This window comes from Malus sylvestris, chromosome 9 (genome assembly GCF_916048215.2).
Source record: "Malus sylvestris chromosome 9, drMalSylv7.2, whole genome shotgun sequence".
Classification (NCBI taxonomy): domain Eukaryota; kingdom Viridiplantae; phylum Streptophyta; class Magnoliopsida; order Rosales; family Rosaceae; genus Malus; species Malus sylvestris.
This window is the reverse complement of record NC_062268.1, coordinates 23,731,936-23,757,517: the sequence shown is the minus strand read 5'-3', so window position 1 is coordinate 23,757,517 and position 25,582 is coordinate 23,731,936. Positions and strand designations below refer to the sequence as shown.

General features: G+C 36.5%; 1 protein-coding gene and 1 long non-coding RNA gene across 2 annotated transcripts; both read left to right on the top strand.

Annotated features, from left to right (window-relative positions):
* Positions 1–13,672: 13,672 nt before the first annotated feature.
* On the top strand, positions 13,673–14,593 carry LOC126634078 (uncharacterized). The gene is made up of 2 exons (XR_007627189.1): positions 13,673–13,945; positions 14,177–14,593. It is a non-coding gene; the product is annotated as an uncharacterized LOC126634078 (long non-coding RNA).
* Positions 14,594–17,933: 3,340 nt separating this feature from the next.
* On the top strand, positions 17,934–19,035 carry LOC126634076 (uncharacterized). The gene is made up of 2 exons (XM_050304559.1): positions 17,934–18,110; positions 18,340–19,035. The coding sequence occupies exons 1-2, from the start codon at positions 18,069–18,071 to the stop codon at positions 18,739–18,741; spliced, it is 444 nt and encodes a 147-aa protein (XP_050160516.1). The 5' UTR covers positions 17,934–18,068; the 3' UTR covers positions 18,742–19,035.
* Positions 19,036–25,582: the final 6,547 nt, after the last annotated feature.

Genomic DNA, 25,582 nt, shown 5'->3' with positions numbered 1-25,582 from the left:
TGTGAGTTTTTTTTTAACAACTATTGGTGAGGAACGAATTAGGAGGCATATTTTCTTCAACTATGTCGTTAACATTAATTGTAGTTTATTTATTTGTTTTTTAAGCATTTATGTGATATAATTTATTTGTATGCAAACATCTTTGAACGGGTTGTACAAAAATGTTTTTTGTTATACAAAGTTAATAGTACTTAACTTTATACATTTTTTTCGTGAAAACTTAGTTTCTTGTTTAATTAGTTGGATTTCGCACATGGATGCAAAAGTATGACCCGGTCTCTTGAATTGCCCCATTTTTTGGAGAGTTTGGGAATGCACAGTTATGCATTGTAGTTTGCGGTTTTAGATTTCGATGGTGAGAAATTTGGTAGCATGTCTTTGCGTTCTTCAAGTGCTGCGTATGTATTTAGTACATACGTGCTACACTTGAAGAACTACAAGAATATGCTGCCAATTTTTTCCAACGTCGAAATCTAATCTGATAATGCAATAAAATACGACACATAGGTGTGCATTCCTGAATGGGGTAGGACCCTGAGTGGAGGCATATGGTGGCATTTTATAATTGAAGTGTTTGTAAGCATTGTGATTTATTTTTTTAGTTGGCAATATGGACAAACAATTGATACAGAATCCTACAGATGTGCAAACGAATACTTTGATGGAATAAATCAGTTTATTGATTTCGCCCTGCCACACAACCAGGGTTAACCTCTAATCCATTGTCGGTGTAAGAAATGTAACAATTCAATGGTTGAGTATTATGAAAATGTTCAATATCATTTAGTAAGACATGTATGATGGAGAGGTATACCACTTGAATAATCATGGGGAACGATTAATACATGCTTCATCTTCACACGTGACTCCATCAGTTGAGATAGTTGAATCATATACCGATCCAAACAAACAAATTATGGATATCTTATATCATACTTTTCCAAACGTCTTGATGAATTTGGATTAGGAAGGGGGAGATGACGTACCTTGAAGCATGAATAGTGGAGCATTTAAAGATTATGAAAAACTATTAAAAAGTGCCAAACAAGACTTATACGCCGTTGCAAGGACTTTTTGGTACTGATGGCTATTGTGGAGTTGATGCATGAGAAAATAAAGTTTTTTATGTCCAACCAGTGCTTTGATTATTTTTTGGGCCTTTTCAAGAGGATGCTTCAAAAGGACAATTGTTTGCCTTAAGATCACAAAAGTGCGAATAAGGTGTTGAATGGTATGGGATTGGGCTATGAAAAAATTCACGCGTGAAAAAATAATTGTGTATTGTTCTATAAGGAGAATGAAGTGCTTGATAAATGCCTTGTATGCAAAGAGTTGAGGTTTAAAATGTAGCTCAAAATAATAAGATGAAGATTCTACAAAAAAAGTTGTGTTATTGTCCACTAAAGCCCAGGCTTTAGCGTTTGTATATGTCGATGCATACTGCTAACGACATAAGATGGCATAAAGACAGGCGGGTGGATGACAATTTGATGAGGCATCCTACTAACGGATGTAAATAGGTTGAGCATTTGTACCTTGATTTTGTGTGCGAGCCGTGGCACATAAGATTGGGACTAGCCAGAGGAATATATGATGATGGTTATGTTGATAACCGAGGATATGGGCAAGTCTATCGATGTTTATCTGCGGCCGTTGGTCAATAAGCTGAAAGATTTATGGGAAAACGAAGTTCCTGTAATACCCTACAAATTTAAATATATAAATATGTGAAGAAAAAATCAAAAATAAATTGATTTATGGTTATGAAAAAAATTAAATTGAGAACTTTTAAAATTTTTCTTCCTAAAATTTTATAATTTACGTAGTAAAATTTATGGTTAAGTTGAAAAGACGAAAATGCGCCTAACTGGATTAACATAATTACAAGGAAATGTTTTATGAGATTTCTTGACAGATTTGGATAGAGGACAGCCCTACGAGTGTGTAGACGAAAACCGTTCGTGAAACTGAGTTATAACGAATAAGTTATTAACGATTGAAGTTAGGGGTAGCCACGTGTGTGGAGCAAGGATATGTTGGAGCAAGGATCTGGAAGGCTCTAGATTTGCTGGAGCAAGAATCTGAGAAGCCACGTGTGTGGATGTCATGGAAAGGGAAGGAGAGAAAGGGAGAGACACTGACCAATCAGGGGGGGGAAGAAGGGAGAGAAATGAGATAAGGGGATAGAGAAGGGAATCAGACCTTCCTTTAACCCGCCGACCCGACCCAACTGTTGAGCTATATACTTTCACAAATAAAATATATTAGCAACTCTTATTAAAAACAGGGAGACTTAAGAGAAAAATAAAAATTAAAAAAAATATATTCTACACCCGCACGTACGTGGACTGTGACAAGTCTGATGGAGTTTTGTCATCCACGTAGCAACCAAGTATAGAGATCATGTGTGTCTAGAACTCTCCACAAACTCCCACGTTCTCCACTCAAGTGATGGCTTTCTCTCAGCATCTCCACACCCTAAGAAAATAGCATCCCACTAGCTTCAACTACCATGTCCAACTTTTCGCCTCTAAAAAGGCATCAAACCAAAGCAAATAAAAGGACACGAAAAAAAAAAGAGGGACAGGCTACAAAAATTGAAGCACACAGAGGACGAATGAAAAGGAAAGGTATGCTGCAGAAATTAAGATAGAAATTGAGCAACGAAAAAGGAGGCTTTCAAGGAAGAAGAGCAAACTACAAGCAACAATCAGAAGGTACAAAACTATGATTATTTTCTCTTCATCTTCTCTCCAGTAAAATTATTTTGCAGGCAAACGTTGTCTTTAGAAAACTTTGGGCAGCAACAAGAACTTATATGCTAGCAACTGCCGACATTAGACAAAAAATCCCAAATAGAAATGGCAGTCGTACCACGTCTCCAACGAACATCTCTAGTGGTTTTCCAGATGGAATCCGGGCACTATGTGGCTTGAAGGAAATGGGTTTTGTGATGCCGTGTTGCATAAAACCAGAAGAACCCGAAGGAAGTCGCAGGATGTGGCTTGAAGGAGATGGGTTTGGTAATGCCGTGTTGCATACAACCATAAGAACCCGAAGGAAGTTGCAGGACATGGCTTGAAGGAGATGGGTTTGGTGATGCCGTGTTGCATAAAACCAGAAGAACCCGAAGGAAGTCGATGGGGCTTGAAGGAGATGGCTTTAGTGATGCTGTGTTGCATAAAACCAGAAGAACCCGAAGAAAGCCACTCACAAAGAACAACCATTATCACAATGCTCACTCCACGTGGCATGAATCCCACCAAGGAAAAAGTTACTACAAGAAGGAAATAAATAGATGTTTACTGCCACGTAAAGTTCTACGGGATTTGGAAAAGTTTTAAAAATTCATAGAGAAGAAAAAAAGAGTTTGCTGACAAACTGACAAGCTGACAAGACAAAGGAAAGCAAGGAAGAAAAAATGGGCACTTCACGTGGAGAAGAATAACGTTTGTTGGATTTGGAAGCTTTAATGGACCACCGATAGGAAACATGCAACTATGAACTTGGCACATGCTTTTGTGTCCTCAACCAGATTGGCCTTCAACAGCGCATGGATTTGGGAAAATCCCCTAAAGCTGAGTTCGCAGGTTGTTCACAGCTGTTTGTTGAGTGCATAAAGTTATATTTATATGCCATTTTTTACTTAAGTTTTTGACTTAAAATCTCTATGCATCACAAGGCATTTTGTTTTTTGTATTGTATTTTAGGATGAAAGTAAGGGCTTGAAGAAATCATCTTATTTTAAATATTGTAACAAGTGGCCCAAGATACACTAAAAAAAGCCCTTGCAGAACAGCCAACTTGCGAGCCTTGCCTTGAAGTGCTCATAACGAATTAGAACTTATGCAATTACGGCTTGTGATTTGGAGGTTTTGATAAGAACTTATGACAGAATAAAAGGAAGCTGTTTAAATACAAATTCTGATAACAACTAGTTTTCAGTTACTTCTATACTAAAAGCTGATTGTAATGAGCTATATATGATAGTCAATTAAAGGATGTAAATGTGTCAGTGTCAGCTGTTAGAAAAACTCCTAAGCCTTTTAATAGGAGAAAAATACCCAGAATCAGAAGGAGAAATAAGAGGAGAAAAAAACAGAAAAAACACAGAATCTAGAGAGAGCAGAAGTCTTCAGCCTTGAGCAGTTTCTAGGTTCTAACGTTCCTAACTTTTTATGTATTTTGTTAAGTTTTTAATTTAGTTTATGGATACTTAGGCCTACTTTGAAGCCTTAGACATGATTAAAGCACATACCTTCTTTCATTCATTAGCAACATGTGTTTAGGTTTAGAACTAATCATGTAAATTGATTCCATGAAGTTCTAGGATAAATGCCATGTTCTTGGGTTCATGTGATGTTCATAATCCTCTTTGTTCTTAATGATTTTCTAGGTGCTAAATCTGAGTATATGCCATGCTAGGTTGCACCTACAAATATAAATTTTATGTATATGACATGCATCTAATATGCAAAGTAAGAGATGATTCATACAATCTAGTTATATGTCATGCGAGATATGTGAACATATCACTGATTGAAGAATGTTTTGGGGAAGGACTTTGTTTATTTGAAGTCAGATTTATGTCCTGAAAATGTTTCTAACCTATTCCATGTCTTAGGTTTATTTTTAGATAGTTCTAATTTTTCCCTTTTCTTTTTGTCTTTATTTCTTTTCCAAAATTACTCAAACCCCCCATTTTAAGTCATAGGAGTCTTTAACTAATGCTAATTTGTAAGAGTCAAAGGTTTTACTAAGTTGTTTCTCAATCCCTGTGGTTTGACACCCTTACTTGTGCCGCTATACTATCCTTATATTTGCACTCGGAAGGAACTTCAACAAAATGGTGCCATTGCCGAGGACTGGGCTTAAACAACTTTGTAATTCCTTTTAGTTTTGCTTACTAACTTAATTTATTTTGTTTTCAATTGTATGTCTTTCAATCCATTGAAGCAGCACATTGCTTTAGAGCAGCTACAAAGTGTGTGGTATTGAATTTTTAGTCTTTTTGAGTCATGATTAGAGCTATTTGCAATTAAATAATGGGAATGTACATGTTTAACTTAGTCTTGCAATCATAACTTTGGCTATGCTTTGAAAGTTGTTGTATATGCTATATAATACCACTGCTCTCAGTTCTAAGAATACTTGTGAAAAGTTACTAGTTCAAGCCTTAAAAGAAGGATAGTGGAGACTGCCTTTTGTGAAATTTTATGCCTATTTGCTTCTTTTAGTGGGATTAAACTATTTCTACTCCTATCCTTTTCTTTCAAATTCATTTCAAATGATCTCATTATTCATTTTTGATTGAATACTAAGAGTTATTCTCTTTTGTGGATACTTGTGCTTATTATCACCCATGAATGAACTCATTGAGATGATATTAGGTTGTGCATGTTTTAACTAGTAAATAGCCTAATTCCCTACCTTTGTTGTGTGAGCCATTACCCATTTTGAAGCCAAACACAACCATATCTTTCATCACCCACACTAAACTCTACCCATTTTCCCCCTTAATAGCCATTCCCTATAGCTTGGGGAATACCAAAGTGATGAAGACAAATATAATGCTTGAGATTTAAGCTAAGAAAGTGGCATGTACCGAGGTTACATGGGCTAGAATTGCAAAATAAGAAAAGAAAAAAAAGAACATGAAATTTCTAAATCCATGGGTCATGGACTCCTAGAACAAGTAAAAAAGATCAATTCAAGAGGAAAGCATGCTGGTTTTGCAAGGAAGACACTTTGGTATATCTCAAGTTCTAGTATTCCTTATCCATCCTTTCGTAGTCCCTGCCCTAAAAACCTTACATTACAACCTTATGAAAGACCTAGCTGATCTTTGAGGATGTAATCATGGATGTTAGTAAGTATGTGTGCTATCCTATTCTTAGTATTTGATTCCTTTCATGAGATCTATCCATAAAGTTCTTTTGTTTCTAATTGAATTATGTATGAGAATATCTTGCTTTCCATTACATAACCTCACTCACATAAACTTGTTGAGAGCAAGCCCTAAGAATCAAGTGAAAAAGTGAATCTATGAGTTTATAGTTGAGACAAATCTTATCTTCCTTGCTTGAGCTTGTAACTTAGTAAAAAGTTGAATTTGGGCTAGAGCACCTCACTAACATGCAAATTTGATTGCTGGAAAGGTAAAGTCAAAGTTACAAATGTAAGGCATAGTTGAGCTTTGATTCTTATTATCTTATTTCAAAAGTGCTCTAATCATTGTTTTGTAGGTTGTTTAGGACATTTATGGGTGCAGTCACTGTTAAACCCTTAGGAGACACAACTCCTCCAACTAGGATGCCTAGAGGTTTAAAGGCTTGATGCATAAGCTGAATGCATTCGTCTCACCAACGGAATTGGTGTTAGATTAACTTATGTTTGTCTTTTCTGTTGCTTTTGTTTCTTTTAGTTTTGGTTTGCTCAAGGACTAGCAAAATCTAAGTTTGGAGGAATTTGTTGAGTGCATAAAGTTATATTTATATGCCCTCTTTTACTTAGGTTTTTGACTTAAAATCTCTATGCATCACAAGGTATTTTGTTGTTTGTATTGTATTTCAGGATGAAAGTAAGGGCTTGAAGAAATAATCTTATTTTGAATATTATAACAAGTGGCCCAAGATCCGCCAAAAAAGGCCCTTGCAGAACAGCCAACCTGAGAGCTTTGCCCTAAAGTGCTCAGAACGAATTAGAAAATAGGTCATATATGGTTGGAAAGCCCTGGAAGTCTTCTTTCTGATGGTCTTTATAGCTTATGATTTAGAGCTTTTGACAAGAACTTATGATAGATTAAAGAAGATTTGTTCAGATACAAATTCTGATAACAGCTAGTTTTCAGTTACTCCTATACTAAAAGATGATTGTAATGAGCTATAAATAAGAATCAATTCAAAGATGTAAATGTGTCAGTATCAGCTGTTAGAAGAACTTCAAGCCTTTTAATAGGAGAAAAATACCCAGAATCAGAAGGAAAAAGACGAGGAGAAAAAAAAAACAGAAAAAACACAGAATCTGGAGAGAGAATGAGTCTTCAGCCTTGAGCAGTTTCTAGGTTCTAGCGTTCCTAACTTTTTATGTATTTTGTTAAGTTTTTAATTTAGTTTATGGATACTTAGGGCTACTTTGAAGCCCTAGACATGATTGAATTAATGTTATGAAGCAGCTTTAGTTTATCAATTTCATTTGCAAGCTAGAATCAGTTTTCTATTTCAATCATTTAAAGCACATATTTTCAAGCTTAGCTACCTTGTTTATGTTTGATTTATGTTGAGAATGATAAAGATGACTACCATATCTTCCTTCATTCATTAGTAACATATGGTCAGGTTCAGAACTAATCATGTAAATTGATTCCATGAAGTTCTAGGATAAATGCCATGTTCTAGGGTTCATGTGATGTTCATAATTCTCTTCGTTCTTAATGAGTTTCTAGGTGCTAAATCCGAGTATACGCCATGCTAGGTTGCACCAACAAATATAAGTTTTATGTATATGCCATGCATCTAACGTGCAAAGTAAGAGAGGATTCATACAATCTAGTTATATGCCATGCTAGATATGTGAACATCTTAGTTGTGCATTTGAAAGGGATAAGTTAAAAGATCATATCACTGATTCAGGAATGTTTAGGGAAAAGACTTTGTTTATTTATAGTCAGCTTTATATCCTGAATGTTTCTAACCTATTCCATGTCTTAGGTTTATTTTTACATAGTTCTAATTTTTCCCTTTTCTTTCTGTCTTTATTTCTTTTCCAAAATTACTCAAACCCCCCATTTTAAGTCATAGGAGTCTTTAACTAATGCTAATTTGTAAGAGTCAAAGGTTTTACTAAGTTGTTTCTCAGTCTCTGTGGTTCGACACCCTTACTTGTGCGACTATACTAACCTTATATTTGCATTCGAATGGAACTTCAACACTGCTCATGTGGGCAGGCGCTTCCTTTTCAATAGCAGAGGCCAGCCCTGGCGCCGCCTTAGCAATGGAATCAGATCAGACTTGGACACTAATCGTTGTCTCGAAATAAACCATCCCATAAAGGGCATAACATGACTCCTCTACTGCGCAACTATTCTAACAACCCTTAGAGTAGCATGCTTCATAAGCTCAGATCCAACAACTGAAGGGAATACTATGAGATTCATGTGGGATTTCTAGTGACTAGCATGCATATACAATTCAAAATTTATATACGAAAGCAACGGAAGCATGTTATCAAATAATATCAATGCAATAGTCATGTAAACCCCCTTCAAGATGCATAGGTTTATGTAAGATGCATCAAAAACAAATTTATACAAGAACAAAGTTTAGGAGTAGTTTTATACCTCTTGATCTAGATCCTAGACCAAGGATGGACCACCTCCAAGCCCTTTGCTCCTTGAACTCCTTGAGCCTAGCCTCCTTCCTTGCCTCCTCCACTTTGTTTAGAATGAGTGCTCCTAGGTTCTCTTCAAGTTTCCAAAATTGAAAACCTCTAAAGATCCTCACCCACTAGTGTAGTGAGAAGGATGAAGGAATTACCAAAGGGGTGAAAAGATGATTAGCTAAATCCCCCTATGGTGGCCGGCCCTTTGAGTGTTAGAGAGATATTTTTCTTTTTCTCTTTTGTTCTTTTAACACTTTAAAAAACCCTAATGAAACATTTGCTATAAAGTTCCTTTTATAGCCAAAAAGAAACAAATCAACATTTGACCTTTCTCTCCCTCCTTTGGCCGGCCCCTTTGTGTTGTTTGGGCTTTGGGCTTTTATTTATTTCAAGTCATCCAATGCTTGAATAAAAGCCCAATGGGTTTAGGCCCAATGGGCCCAATTAAACCCGAACGTTTCTTTAAGCCCAAAATGATCTTATATCACTTTTATGATTTCTTTAGACTTTCTAATTAATCACAACACTTAATTAATCCAATTAATTATTTCCATCATCCATTAGTTACTCACTACAAGAGTGTATTGGTGAACAATCGTTTTAGGTTCTAATTAGCAAGGCAGTGAGGTGATTGGCACCAATCCAATTGATTATATTTAATCCAATCACTTAGTGAATTAAAAACTTACTTTTAATTCACCTTCTTCTTTGACGACTACATTTAATCATCTAGAAGAACTCACAAGCCATGAGTGACATCTAACCATATATCATGGCTACCCAAGCTAATGTAGAAGTTGTTCAGAGAACCTATTCAGTTGGAATTACAATGTAATTCGATCCTTCTCTAAAACAATACTCTCAATCACATCACTAGGGTATGGATATATTATGTCAAACCCCTAATGTGATTATTCCTTCTTATAAGATTCAATTGAGTCGTATAGGAACGCTTTCCTTTATTACGCTCGATACTTCGACCGAAGATTCCATAATCATATCATAGAGTATTCATCCTCTCTTAACGAGGATTAGAGATTCCTTGTTGCGCATTCACTTACCTTCATGACTAAGTGGCTTAACCCCGACTATGCTGTGGACATCCGCGGATGAAGTGACTTTGACATAATCAAAGATCAAGTACTTAACCACAAGACAACGATGATGCCTCAGGTCAAAGGACTACTTACATTATTCCAACTATTAGAGTTACTTGCTTGACATGTGAGTAGACCTCCATGCAAGTACTCTCGTTCGATTGTGTTCAGTGAACTCATTCCCTTAATGAGCACCTACATTTTGTCTTAGTGTCACTACACGAATGGGATGAGACTTTCCATCCTTCTAATTGAAGCGGACATAGTATGTACCGGTCTATGCATTGTCAGTATCCCTCCGACAATCCTATGACCAGGAACCTTTTGGACATGATGGTTATGTGAAGAAGGTCTCTGTAGTCTAACTTCATTAGATTACTTCTTCAATCGATCCATTGTCCATGGATTCACCATTTAGGACATATATCGTTTATAGAGATAGTCCTAAATAGTATCTTTGCCATTTGATGTATAAGAGTCATCTATACATCCATTTATTGGCCTGAAAGGTTTCTTCCAAAGATTGACTTTCAGGGCATATTTCCAACAACAACCTCTTTCTTCCCCTTAAAAGAAGTTAAGTCAATCACGATCCTCCCAACAATGAACGGACCCTCGTGAGTTACAGAGGAAGTCTTCATCTTCCTCTCCACCGACGGCTCTCGAGCAAGTGATGAAGATCTCTTTATCTCGCCTCCACCAGCAACAGGCTCATGAGCAAACGCCTTATACTTGATCCTCCTTATCTTCTCCCTTGGGAGCAGCCAACATTTCGCCCGATGAACAGGGCTGAGCAGCTAAGGCAACTCATGATATTTAGTAGGGATCCCTAAAGTGATGTTCAGTTTCTTCATATTTGGAGAAGTCTTGAAAGTTGAGCCAAATTCCAAATCTACATAAATAAAGGTGGATAAATTAGAAGGCATCTCAACAAAAAGTATAAAACAACTTAGAGACTAAGCAGCCCACTTACCAACGATGAAAGCAATCGGAACGCGTAGCCCATATGAGGAGTTGGATTCCCACTCTCCGCTAATTTCTAAGGTCTCTCAAGCCCAGTCATGATCCCCTTTGCTCAAGTGATCGAAGAGCCTATGGCATGTCCTTAGCTGCTCAACACCATCGATGTGGCCTATGTAAAAAATGTACTAAAATTCTTTGGTAGTTATGTCTAAGTCAAAGAACCTACCCAAGTTGTAGAATCCCACCATCACGCAGACCATGTTCGAAGGGCACTGACCAAGACCACACTTCATAGAGCATATCACCTCCTAGAAAAATTAAGGCATAGGAAAGGTGAACCCAAACACAAAGTAGTAGGGTTGAAACTTGATAGCTTTCCTAGACTTACATGGCCCACGGCTGCTACCTTCCTTGGCCCACTTCACACGAACCCTAGACTGAATTACATGCTTAAACATCTCAAGGAAGTCCCTGAACTGCTCATTGGAACCTTTCTTGACATGAGCAGTCATGAACTAAGCTAGCTTACTTGTAGATCCACCCTGGTGATACAACGGCAGAATAAATTCATCATTCTTGTGGCTCGAAGAAGACATGTTTGAAAAAATCCTACAAGTGGCACAAGAAAAAAAAATTGTTAGAAGCCTGCTTGAAAAGAAAAAAAATATATAGAATACCGTAAGAGCCCAGCACCACGCCAAGCCCCATGGCCTGGTTTCCTCCTCTCGGCCTAAAGGGCGCAACGACCCAATTAGCAAGGCAAGGGCAGGCGCCCTAACGCTGCCCTCTTTCTCCCGCATCTCTCCCCTGCTGCACAGGCCTAAACTTAGCAGCCTAATCAGCTAGGAGGTTCGCACCTCCTCTTTATCTCCCTTTCAGCCACATAGGCCCATGCCTAGTAGCCCATCTCGAGCAGCCCAAAACTGACGCCCTAACACCCAGGTCCACGTGCCCCAGCCCTAATATCCTCCACCCAACTCGAGCCGCACCTGGCCCTAGCAATATGGATATGAAAATATGTGGAAACATCGAATTATATAACGACATCGGTCACCCTCAATGGATCTGATGAAAATTTATTTAAAAACTTGAAAATTTTCACCGATACTAGTACTATTATTTAAGCATTGCTTGCATGTAACGGAAATTGAAGCAATTAAATTATCATTCATTTTTTTAACTGTGTTTTTTTATTATTGGATAATTGAAACTTGTTATTTATGCAGCAAATTGTCTCTGATTAAAATCAAAGTTATCCAATTTGTTCTAAAAAGAACGTTATATATATTCATGCACACAGTCTTGTCCTTGATATCTCTTCTCAGCAAAGAAAATCCAGAGAAATTCAATTGAACTAAATTTAATAGAGAAACATATATAGAAAAAAGGTAAGTAACGGTTTTGCTTCACTTGCTCGCGCTTGAGATTGTTGTTAAAAAATTATCGTTGTTGTCTTCTTCTAGTTTTAGCTCGTAGTTTATGTGGATAAATTTTTGGGATTAGTTTGTTTTTTCTTTAAAGTATGTTTCTGCTAACCCAAAAAATTACAAAGTTTGCGTGGCGCTCGCGCCAAAGTAATTAAGAGATAACTACGTCTTTTGGTGGTTTGGATGCTGAAGGTGAGCCAACTCACTGTCGAACTCGGTCGAGCAAGTAATTCTAGATATTGTGATGTTGTAAATTGCACATCTGACTTCTAAATCAACCGAATTCGGCTGAAGGAACTCTCGTCCTTGAGTTCTAAAACCTTAAGACAAAGTTATGCAAATCCTGTGAAGTTCTGAATCTTTCGACAGCCTCAACTATAATGATAAAAATATACGTTTACCAAATCAGTATCAAGTTATACTAGCAAAGATACTCAAAGGAATATATGAGTCTTAATTGTGCAAAAGGTTTAGCCGCTTGTGTGCTGACCTCTGAATGTGACATGTGACTAACCAATTATAAAACACCTCACTTCGTTGAAAAGGTTGATGAAGTGACATCTTTTAGTGAAAAAAAAAATCAAAGGCTCTTCCTCAACTAAGACTTAGGATAAATAATCAGCCACAAACTTGAAAGGATGTGAAGGGGTCTTTCAGTCAAAGAATCAAAGGCTCTTCATCATCTGTCAATTGCTAACCCAAATCCGTCTATCCAATCATAATTTGTGCTGACAGTTAGTAAAGCAATTACTTTTCACAAGAGGGTGTCAAAGGATGTTGCATCAAACATTGATTTGTGAGTTGAGTTGAAAGTCCTCTCTATGTTACCAATCCTCTTGTATTCATAAGAGTAAATTTTGTGATGCTCAAATTGGAGAGTTTGATAGCATTTCAACTACTTAGCATTATCTTGTTATGCTTGGAATTATACTCGACCAAAACTCAATCACCACCGAGTCTTATATTCTTCAGCTCGAGCTAGGATTCTAAACCTTGCCTGATCATGCAGCTGGTTCACATCATCTAGAAACCAATCCTGATCTTTTCATCTACAAATATATTTTCACCTAGCATAAAAAGTTTAAAAACCCAAACGCTCTCTTCCCACCCACTTATATTTCTAAAACAAATATAAAGAATGATTGAATCTTGGAGATTTTAGGAGAATGGAATAGCCATGAATGTCCCCGTCCAACCTAGATGAAAACAACCACAGCCATGCACCACATATGATGGCAGCAGTTCATTTTCTCTTTGCTGCTGTGAAAGTTACCTTCTTCTTTTTTTCTTTCTTGGTTCCCCTATCTTTCTTTCTCTATCTACCAAATATAGATTGAAGATTCATATCCAAAATTATTCCAAATTTCAATTCAGAATTAAGGGTTAAAAGGTAGGGAGAAAAGAAGAGAGCAAAATTGGGGTGGGTGGGAGAACGGAAGAGATAGAAGATGGAGGGGGACAAAAGAGTTAGAAATGGGCGAGGGCTGAAGAGAGAAAATGGGGAGGGCTTGGCAGGTTTATTCGTTTCTCATTTTAATTTTTTTCTTTTGACTACAAATGACATATAAGAGGATTAATTCTTAACAGCGCTTTTGAAGTTCTTTTACATAAAGTTAGATTTGGTATTAAATTTTTTATTAAAAATAGATGGGGAAATAAGGATAAGAAATAATATCAGTCTCTTGAAATGAAAAACCAATAAAGAAAAAAAAGGAAAATACCGACAGAAAAAGGGAAAAAGGAAAAAGAAGAAAAGAGTGAGCTAGGCACACACGTCAGCGAGATACACGAGCACGATCCGGGCCAGATAAGATCAATCCCTAAAACCTAACCCTAGCTACCTTCTCTTCGCCAATCCTCCATGGTCACTATATATTCAGTGAAGACGCTGCAGGTTGGCCGTATATGTAGATAAGTAGAAGGATTAGCTCTTCCTTTTTGGGCGTGTTTGGTAGGGTTATGTGTAGGAGATCATCATCCATGGCCTCAGGTCAAGAGGAAGACGATAACGATGATCATGATGATGAACAGATTTTGATGGATCTCACCATCACCAATCGAATCGATGATTTACCAGAGGTAATTATCCCTCTAATTGATCCCTTAGGGTTTGATCATTTTCCATTTAGGTGGTTTATTGTTTTTTCAAATGGTTTGGTCACTGGATCTGATATTGAACTAACTAGCTAATTAACACTTTTGAAATTTATTTTTCCCAAGTTTTATCTTCTATATTCCTTACCAGATTGATTACCCAAATCAGTCTCATTTTCTTTTGGTTCTAAATTCAAAATCAATTTGACTTGACAGAAAATGCTGGCCAAACATTGTCCATGGATCCTGCCATGTTTTGCACAGACCACGCCAACATGCTTGGTAATGTCAGGCCAGTCTTGAGACTGTGCACCACCAGTAGAGTCGGAGCAGCATGAAAGTTGACCGATTTATGAAGAACAAAATGTAGAAAATACGATATATCCTAGATAGCTATATATATATGTGGAGAGTTAAGAATAAAGGAATGAGTTCACTGGGATCATGGCTTCATGACCCCTTTTATTTATATTTCTGTGGCCGTCAATTAATTATGCATGTCCCATTTGACAGTGTAAACTGGAAAGCCTTCTGACTTGTTTATATAACTATTATTTGTGAAATTTTTCTGAATTGTAACTGAATTGAAGTTCTGATTCATAGGTCAAGAAAGAAAATTTTTCTTTGATTTTATTTTCATTCTTTATCCTTTTTGTTAATTCCCACAGGTATAAACCCTCAATTGAAGAAACTGCAGCAATCTCTCTTCCGCTATTTTGTTTTTTCTTGAAGTTTGTTTCTTTTTTAAATGGATGATTAAAACTTGTTGTGAGCACCCCAAATTTTATTTTCGTTTCGAATCAAAGGTTTCCCCTTACTAGTGATAAGGGTAATTGTGTGACTCATGGTGATCTCTACTATCTTCTCATGAGAAGTTGAACGGGACTAACTTCAACATAAAGAGATATAAACAATGGTTTTGCTTCATTTGCTCGATATTGAGAATGTGGCCAGAGAAGTAGTGATCTTGCTTCTAATTACTGGCTTAGCTCATATACGTTTTCTAGAGAAGTTAATTTTTTTTTTTTTTTGTTTTGGAATAATTATTTTTTCTTGAAATTTGTTTCTTTCTAGAGAGAATCAGTAATCTTGCAGCTAATTACATGCTTATCTCATATTGAGAATGAGCACGGCAAATTTTTTCTAGTTGGAATGAAAGTTTGCGCTAGGTCTTTTAATAAGTGAAAGCGTATCTGATCATGCATGTAGTCACTTTATTAAGCTTCTAAAAAGAGCGGATCCACACACCCGTAGTCATGGCAATATCATTTTCTCTATAGAATAGTGAAAAAAAAAAACGAAAATTGTATTCAAATTATGCATCAATTTAAAGTTTATATTGTATTTTATGAAATCAGTCTCAAGCCAAGTATGATTTAGGTAAACCATTATCATTAATTTGTTTGCATGGATATCCACCCTAGAAATCTATAGTTGTTATTGTAAGTACCACAAAATTGCACATTGAGTTTAGAACGCATAATAATGAAAGTCAGCTACCATTCGAAGAGAGTTTTGAGATGGGTGCCACCACCTGATAGTATTTACAAGTTAAATACTGGTAGTTTTCTTCTGGAGATTGCAAGAATGTGTGGGAGCAACGATTCATGATAGGAAAGGGCAACTAATGGGGGCTAGGGCTACTCAAAGCTTATACAATACTTTAGCTCTCATAACAAAACTACTCACTTGTAAATTAAGCTGATTTTTAGAAACGATATTTTGCATTGATCTACAAAGAGAAGAAAAAGGGTTTTAAATCCAAGATTAATGACTTGAATAAAACTTTCAACCAATGCGGCAATCCACCAATTACAAAAATAAAAGGTTTATTGATATAACCCAAGTAAACATGGAGCAGATTCGTGGGAGTATTTTTGTGACATCCCACATTGCCTAGGGGAGTGGACTTCTAAGCCTTATATGTATATTCTCATCTCTACCTAGCACGAGGCCTTTTGGGAGCTCATTGGCTTTGGGTACTATCGGAACTCCGAAGTTAAGTGAGTTCACGCAAGAGCATTCCCAGAATAGGTGACTCACTGGGAAGTTCTCGTGTGAGTTCCCAAAAACAAAACCGTGAGGACGTGGTCATGGCCCAAAGCGAACAATATCGTGCTACGGTGGAGTCGAGCCCGGGATGTGATGGGGGCCCGGGCTGGGATGTGACAATTTTGTATCAGAGCCAATTCCTAGCCGGAAGTGTGCCGACAGGACGTCGAGCCCCTAAGGGGGGTGGATTATTATATCCCACATCGCCCAGGGGAGTGGATCTTGTATCCTTATATGTATATTCCCATCGCTACTTAGCACGAGGCTTTTTGGGAGCTCACTGGCTTCGGGTTCCGTAGGAACTCCGAAGTTAAGCAAGTTCCCCTGAGAGCAATCCTAAGATGGGTGACCCATTGGGAAGTTCTCGTGTGAGTTCCAAAAAGAAAACCATGAGGGCGTGGTGGGGACCCAAAGCGGACAATATCGTGCTACGGTAGAGTCGAGCCTGGGATGTGGTGGGGGCCCGGGCCAGGATGTGACAATTTGGTATCAGAGCCAATCTCTGCCCGGAAGTGTGCTGAAGATGACGTCGGGCCCTTAAGGGGGGTGGATTGTGACATCCCACATCGCCCAGGGGAATGGATCCTCTAAGCTTGATATGTATATTCCCATCTCTACCTAGCATGAGGCCTTTTGGGAGCTCACTGGCTTTAGGTTTTATCGGAACTCCGAAGATAAGCGAGTTTGCGCGAGAGCATTCCCAAGATGGGTGACCCACTGGGAAGTTCTTGTGTAAGTTCCCAGAAGCAAAACCGTGAGGGCTTGGTCGGGGCCCAAAGAAGACAATATCGTGCTACGGTGGAGTCAAGCCCGTGATGTGGTGGGAGCCTGGGCCAAGATGTGACAATTTTTTTTACATGAATTTTGATACAAGTTTATGTGGGGCCCACTCCGTAATGTATTTTAGCAATTCGAACCGCCTATCTTTTAAAACATCGTTCATAGATCATTATTGCAAAAAATTAAACAAAAAAAAAACATTTAAGAAATTCATTTGTAGTGATAAAATGGATGAATACGACTTTACAAAGAAACACTAAGCCCTTAATTTAACAGTCATATGATTTCAGATTTGAGTGATTTTTTGTAAATGTTAGTTTTGAGAAAAGAACTAATTCAGGAAAAGACAATTCAAATGAGTGAATTAAATTACAAAGTGGCTCCCACAAAAATTTGTATCAATAGTTGTGTAAAAAATAGTTGGAAAATTTTATTTGAACTCATTTCACTTCTTTCTACATCCAACTTACTCTCTACATCCATATTATTTTTAATTAAAAAAATTAATATCTCTTTACGCAAAAATAAATAAATAAATAAATACTTTTGGGACAAAAAAAAAACATTTACTGCTTGTAAAACCTATCAATTAAAATAAGGGAACCCAACAATTACTACTAACGACATATTCAAATCCTAAATATTTACTAGCATTTGCCTACACACTTTGTGTGTATGAACACATTTTCTTAGAAAATGAGAAGAAGGGAGGGAGAGAGAGAGTGAACGTGGGGAAGTGAGAGGTCTTCGTTTTTGGTTTTTTTTTTTTTTTTTTTTTTTTTTGTAAATATTGGAGGTATTTTAACATCACTTGTAGGTGAGACTTCAATAAAAAACAGTAAAATTTGGACATGTAAAATTACATTATTGCCCATCATTTTTTTTGTGTGATAGAAGACTAATTTGTCTTTTCACAATTTTTTGATTGACAAAGAGGGTTTTATTAATTAGTAGCGATTATATCCGACTTTTCTGAATACAAGGTACAAAGAATTTGATTAAAAGAAAAAGAAAAAAAAAAGAAAAAAAATCTACACAGGTCAGACCAGATAAGATCAAATCATCTAACCTATCCCTAACGACAGAAATTCTCGAATCTTCTTCTGTTCCTATAAAAACTCACTAAAGAGGTCGCTGTGGACAAACACTCGAACAGAAGCTGTAGCTCGTACGGCCGGTTTTTGGTGGAGATCCGATGTGTTGGAGATCATCATCCATAGCCTCAGAAAGAAAAGGTTAAGATGAAGACAATGATCACGATGATGAAGAGCTTCTGATGGCTCTCACTATTGCCAATCGAATCGCTGATTCACCAGAGGTAATTATCCCTAAACATCCCTCTATATAAGCCTTTAGTGTTTGATCATTTTCCAATAATTAGCTAGTTTATTGTTTTCAATGGTGTGGACACCGGATCCGATATTGAAGCTAATTAACATATATTTATATTTTTGACATTTTTATTTTTCATTTCCCGTAGTTTTAAAAGTGGATGTAATCAGTATGCATTTCTTTTGGTTCTAAATTCAATATCCATTTGACTACAGAAAATCGTGAAGGAGTTCCTACAGCGTCGCAGTAATAGCAGCAGCGATTCTTTAGAAGCTGTCTTCGACCTCCCTCTACACACGAGTCGCAACCAAAACAACCAAAACCCATCAATTGCAAATGAGGGCACACATGAGGATAACTTCTTTCACATTTTCCTTGATCTCAGGAAGGGCACGGGACCGCACATCACCAGCACCCCCAACTGTAGATCCAGTAGTAGAACCTCCGTCTGGATACTCGCCCTTAATGTAGTATCTTGCATGGAAGGCAGCCAAATGAGCATAGTATGCAGGAGGAACTGCATGAATAAACATGAACATCAGTGGCGGAATCAGGAAAAAACAATTTCAGAAAACCAATGTTCGAATCCCACTCATGTTCGTACCAATGGAAACTGAGCGAGTGCACCTTGGATACCTGATAAACATACGATTACAAAGTTAGAAAACATTAAGTTCTCTTCAAATTGGCGTCGTACAGGTGCAAAAGCCAGAGTAAAAATTGAAATTAATGTCTGCTTACGTGTAGCATAGGTTGTTCGTTAGCATCTGCAATGCATCTGTGGTTGTTCTCATCATACAGGACACTATGATGATTGCACCCCATATTTTGTAAAAGAAATGTCACCTTTTTATGTATATTATTGTGCTCTTCAATTATGTAAATTGTAAAGCCTATTCTAACTTGTTTTATGCAACTATTTTCGTAAAATTTTGTAATTATATGTGTAGATTTGTATGCATCCACATTATAATTTATAATCGTACATTTATTAAAAGATTAGCAAAAAAGAAACTCAACGGTTAAATCATTATACACTTATTTGTCCTTGTACCTTGGTTATGCAATAATGGTCTTTATAGTATATCCAAGATTTACTTTTGTTTTTGTGATTATTCGGATTCAATTTGCTAACTTCCCATGTATATCATCAACTTTTGTACTCGTTTCAGCTTTGTCCTTTGATTTTATTTTGGGAGAATTCATCTACCATCGTTTTCAAATAGTTGTAGAGGGTGAGGGGTTCAATACGTGGGAGGGTGGATGGTATAGTTGAATGTGGATCTGAGAAATTGGATGCGTGGGTTGGGATGCTGGTTTATATTATGCATGAATCGGTGAAATGGGAAGTGTGTGGCAGTGATGATCATGAATGGTGTTTTGCTCGGACTAAAACTTGTTATGCACACCCTAGAATCTAAGCTTAATGTTGGGAATTTAATATGCTATAACGTATATCACCATGCACGTAGTCTTTTTATTAACTTGCTAAAATGACTACTCATATTTATGCACGTAGTCCCATGCTCACTATTTCTTCTCACAAAGAGAAACTTGAAAAGTTAAATCAAGATAGAGAAAGATAGGAAGAAGGTAATTATTTATTCAGCTTCACTTGCTCAATCCTGAAATCGTTGTCAGAGAATCAAAGATGTTCCCTTCTTATAGATTGTAAGCTACGTGGATAAATGACATTTTCGATTAGCTAGTTTTATGTTTTCGAAGTGTGTTTATTTTCTAATTGGAAGCATTAGATTAACTAGTTTTAGCTAGTTTTACCCACTAAATTTTGTCAAGTTGGAATCCGAGTTTGCACTGGGGTTTTATCAAACTTAAAGGTACATAGCCATGAACATAGTCCATTCATCAACTTACTCAAAAATGTTTGAAACATTGATTAATGCCCACTTTTAAGAGTCTAAAATGGTTTTTGCCTTCTTTTTCAAAAGTCTTAGAATTATAATCTTTTTTAAATGCAAAAAAGGGTGACCCTAGCGAACAAGGCTTCTCTCTTTGTGAGGTTGGGGAAGAATGGCTATCATACATTGTTAGAGTTTTGAGACTGTTGTCCCACATTGGGGAAAACAAGATTCTCAATAACCTTTATATATGTTTTGTATTCTACAATATTAGTTAGATGTTGGACCATTTGGAATGAGGATTGAGGCTTGGGCCACTAGTTGTGTGGATTAGGCTTGATGATCATACCATAATATTAATTAATCAAGATAAGGGCCTAGGGCACTTGGGGCCTAAGAATTAAAGTTAATTAGATCAATTAGTTTTAATTTTCGAATTAAGTTTTTAATTAAAATTAATTAAAAATGTTTTGATTAATAGATACAACTCTTTGGAAAGAGTTGTATAGCTTCAAATACATCCAAAAGGTATTTGAAGAGGTATGAAAGAGCCTATATAACTGGAGTCCTCAGTTCCATTGGAAATCATCATTTCTTCCTCTTTTTCTTCCGTACACAATTCTCAGAGAGTAAACACACAAAGCAATTCGCTAGAATTCTATAATCCAGTGCAGGTTGTAGAATTAGGTAGTTCTATCCTGGTTGAGCAAACGTTGTAGAACCACAAGCATAAGAGTGGGACGGAAATACTGTTCGAAGGACATAGCTTTTGCGCTAGCCTCTACCTCTTGTAATCAAGTTAGTACCATTGATATTCTTGTATTTATATCTGTATTTCATTTTGTACAACAAGTATTTTGATTAATAAAATTTTATAATTTTGAGTTCTGTTATTTTTATTTATTTTTTAATTGTTCTTCAACAATCTTCGAACAATATGGAACAATCAGGAATAAACCTCATTCTGAGAAGCCTGAGAAATTTAAAGGGGGAGATTTCAAAAGATGGCAGCATAAGATGCTGTTTTATTTGACAACACTGAACTTGGCTAATGTTCTACTCAAGACTGAGCCTACTGCAGATGGAGAAAATATTTTTTCTACAGAAACTTTAACGGCCATAGATGCCTAGAAACATAATTATTTCCTCTACAGAAACTATATTCTCAATGCATTAGATGACTCATTGTATGATGTCTATGTGGTATTCAAAACAGCCAAGGAACTTTGAGAATCACTTGAGAAAAAATATAAAACCAAGGATGCTGGTTCAAAGAAATTTGTCATGGACAAATTTTTGGACTACAAAATGGTGGATTCCAAGTCTGTTGTCTCTCAAACTGAAGATCTCCCAAAAATCATCCATGACATCCATGACATTCATGTTGAAGGGATGGCGTCGTTTATAGAAAAAGTGCCACCTTCTTGGAAATAGTTCAAGAATTATCTGATAGGAGCATATTTATACGACTGAGTTAGCTTGTTCTCATGCATTTATGTTGTTATTTCTTAGTTAATTATGTATTTTAAGCTATTTTCGTGTGTTTGTAGGTCCATAGGCCTTATGAAGTAATAAGATGTATTTTGGTGCATTTTGGAGCAGTTTTGGGCTTGGAATGAATAGCACATGCATGGAGCAAGGTGGATGGACGAAATTGAAGACTAAAGAGGCTAGGAATGTGTTAAAGAGAAAGAAGAATTAATGTAAAAAGGACAAAGAGCTCAGCCACAAAGGGGTGTCACTCCACCATTCACCTTTCCATCATTGTCGTGCACCACCATTGCACTCCCTTTGGATTCCTATGTCGTGCATCATCATCCATGTTCTCTCCATTGACTCATTTGTGAAGGATTTATTTTGAAAAACATGTTCATTTGAATAACATGTATAGCATGCAATTAACAAATTAAAGGCGGAATCATGCTTGTATGCATTCAAAAACAAAACATTACCCATGAAATTCAAAGCCTAGTAGATTGGTGAACCAATAATCAACTCAAAACAAAGTGAGTTGAAATTAATACCTTTGTAGATTCCTCTTTGCATAAGCAAAGGCTAATCACCCAAAGAGATAGGGCCTTCATTCCTTGCTTCTTAGATCCATGGATTTGGATGGAAGAATAGGTTCTCCAAGTTCCCAAAATTGAGAACCTCTAAGTCTCTTCACCAAGGTTTGATTGTAGAAGAAATGAGTGACCTTGGAGTAGTAGGATTGCTAGATGTACCCTCCAAGGTGTTGGCCTCTTTAGAGAGAAAATGGAGAGACAATTCTCACCCATTTTCACCCAAAATAAACCCTTAATCACATTAATGAATATTTGGCTATAAAGTCATTTATATAGTCACTTCTTTAAGTGACCTAAACAACCAAAAAACCCTAATTCATCTTCATGGCCGGCCATATAGAGAGATTTGGGCTTTTGGGCCTTAATGAATCTTTATTCATTAATTGTCATACAACTTAAGTTAATGGGCTTGACGTTCGAAGCCCATTGGGCCTTAAGGTCCAAAACTATCCCGAAGTCTTTAACGAACTTATTCGTTTGATTAATTAACATATTAATTAATCCTTGCCATAAATAAATGATTAAACCATTTAATCATTCTTACTCATTTCCGTTTAATCTCCAATCTCTACCTTTTATGGTGTGCGATCCATTAGGTTCCTTTTAGCGAGGCAGTGGGCGATTAAAACCATTTTACATCGATTGTGAATTGAAACAATTTTCAATTCTCCCTTTAGTGGTTATACACGTATAGGGCTTCCACAAACCATGGTTGACGCCTAGCAGCATGTCATGGTTACCCAAGCTAATCAGAAGAGGATAGAGAACCTATTCAGTTCGGGATTACAAATGCAATACGGTCTTTCTCTAATCTAATACTCTTGACCACATTGTTTGGTATGATAGTTTATTTGTTCATGTCTACTATCCAATGTGAATCGTTTGCTTATATGATTTCCTTGAATGTGATTTGGAACACATTCCACAATCTCATTCATACTCTGGCCAGAGATTCCAAATCATATCATAGAGTATTCTCCCTCAACTGTTTGAAGGTTAGAGATCCCTTGTTGCGCATTCACTTGTCTCCATGACTAAGTGGCTTAACCCCAACGATGCCGTGACACCTCGAGGGGGTGAATTAGACATAATCAAAGATTAAGGACTTAACCACAAGACAACTGTGATGCCTCAGGTCAAAGGACTACTTTGCATTATCCCAACCATGAGTTCTCATGTGACATGGAATATAAGAACTCTTCGTTGATCACGTTCAGTGAACTCATTCTCTTATTGAGCACCTACGTACTTGTCTTGATGTCACACACACCAATGACTCGAGACTAGTCACTCTCCCTGAGAGAAGACACAGTACGTACTGATCTTAACGGACTGTCAATGCCCAATTGGTAATCCTATGATCAGGAACATTTAGGATGTGTCTACGAAAGAATGGTCTCATTAATCTAACTTCATTAGATTGCATTCTCCCAATCACATATTCCTTGGACTTTATCGTTTAAGCATATAACATTTATATGAGACGGCTCAAACAATAATTTTTGCCCTTTATATGTTAAACTAGATTAGTTTAACATTTGAAATGTCCATAAAGTATCATCATATGATTGGTTTTAGGGCACATTTCCAACAATCTCCCACTTGCACTAGAGCCAATCAGCATTGGTCATCAGTGATGATACCTCTTCTGTAGTCATTTCATAAATGGCTGAGTAGTAGGCCTAGTCAATGGATATCTATATGTGTTATCCACAGAAGCAACCTTGAGAATAACGACGTCACCATTATACATGATTCTCAATCATGTGGTTCAGTATCTCATTTGTGTTCGGATCTTGATGAGACCTTGATTCCCAGGCTTGAGCTATCGCCCCATTAGTGTCATACACTTTCTGGTTGGAATCGAATAGAGAGTTCATAAATGAACTTTCCCATCCAAACAACATTGTTGTAAACTTCTATATGGCAATATATCTTGCATTCATAATGGAACACACTAAAGTCATTACTTTAATGTTTCCATCCAAATATCTCTTTAGTCATAATAAAGAGATATTTGTTTATCTCTTCATTCATAATGAAGAAACATCCAATGATGGATCAGATTCATAATCTAATACATTTACGCTTCCATTACGTTACTCTAATTCTTCCTCATTCTTTGAGGAATCTATCCTTAAGTATTTCTTAAATACTTAAGGACTCACTTGACAGTTGCCACGGTTCTGATCCTGGGCTTGCACTGATATCGTCTTGTACCGTTCTAGGTACAACTCATATCAATGTTTTTCATACAATATGAAATACATAAATCATCTTTCTGCTTATGCATAAAGGATTCAATTTACGCATTATTTCTATGGGAGTCAAAGGGTACGTTCCCTTTGAGAAGGGCAACTTGCTAGTCTCACTAGAATCGTCCTTCTTATTGAAGTTTATCATCATATGAGAAACTTCCTAGCATCCATTGTCTATTATTAGGGATTGATATAATCCAATTATATCATGAAATATATCATTATAGATTTCCATCCCATGTATATAGACTATATCTCCCATATACATTCTATCTTCATATAATGTATTAAAGTCATAACTTTAACGAAGAAGTATTCTTTTCATTTCCAAAATTAATATATCATATATACTTAAATTTTAGGAACATGATTAACTCCCACTAATCTTTTGTAAAACTCGTAAACAAAAGATTCATTTACATCTTGATGAGAAATCAAACGATTTGATCCTTTTTCCTCATAAAATGCAAATAGCTCCCACTAACTTGCTAAGATCCATGATGGATGGATCTCTACAACTTACATGTCTTGTGATTTATAGTTTTGGACATATATTATCAAGACTATCTTAATAATGGTTTCGGAAACCCATATTATGTCAAAACATTGAATCACCATTTTAGTTGTAGCTAGCAATCTTCGAATTAATTGAAACCAAGCCTATCTCAAAGATGGTTTCTTCAAAGTCAACCATTCTCTTTGATTGTAGTTACCTTAAGCTACCAATTAGCTATGAAGGTTTCATTATTTCGAGTCAAATGGTACTTTACCATTTCCTTGAGTATATATCGTATATGCACTCAATGTAGTCATAAGGATTTTCATTCTTATCGACTACCTTGGAGCTTGTGGTATAGGAACTAGGTTGTTATATTTGTTGATTACTATCTTGTCTCTCAAAGAACCCATTCTTTGAGTTCTATCTCTCGTTCATTTGCTTTTAGGCAAATCACATTGTAGAATTACAATGAACTACCCAACAAAACAACATTTGTTAGTTGGTTTATAGAAGCGATATCCAAAAGTTATTTTAAGGATATCCTACAAGATTGTTATCAAACAAATATTGCTTATTAGCACACAACCCCAAATCTTTAACATGCTTAAGATTTGTCTTTCTTTTCCAACTACATCTTATGGAGTCATGAAAATATTGGAAGATCTTCTCATCGACAATCATATTGTTTTAGAAGTATATATCCTATATATGGGTAATAGATAACATTTAACGAACTAAATCTTATTCAAGTTCGTTCTTCTCCTAATGGAGAAATA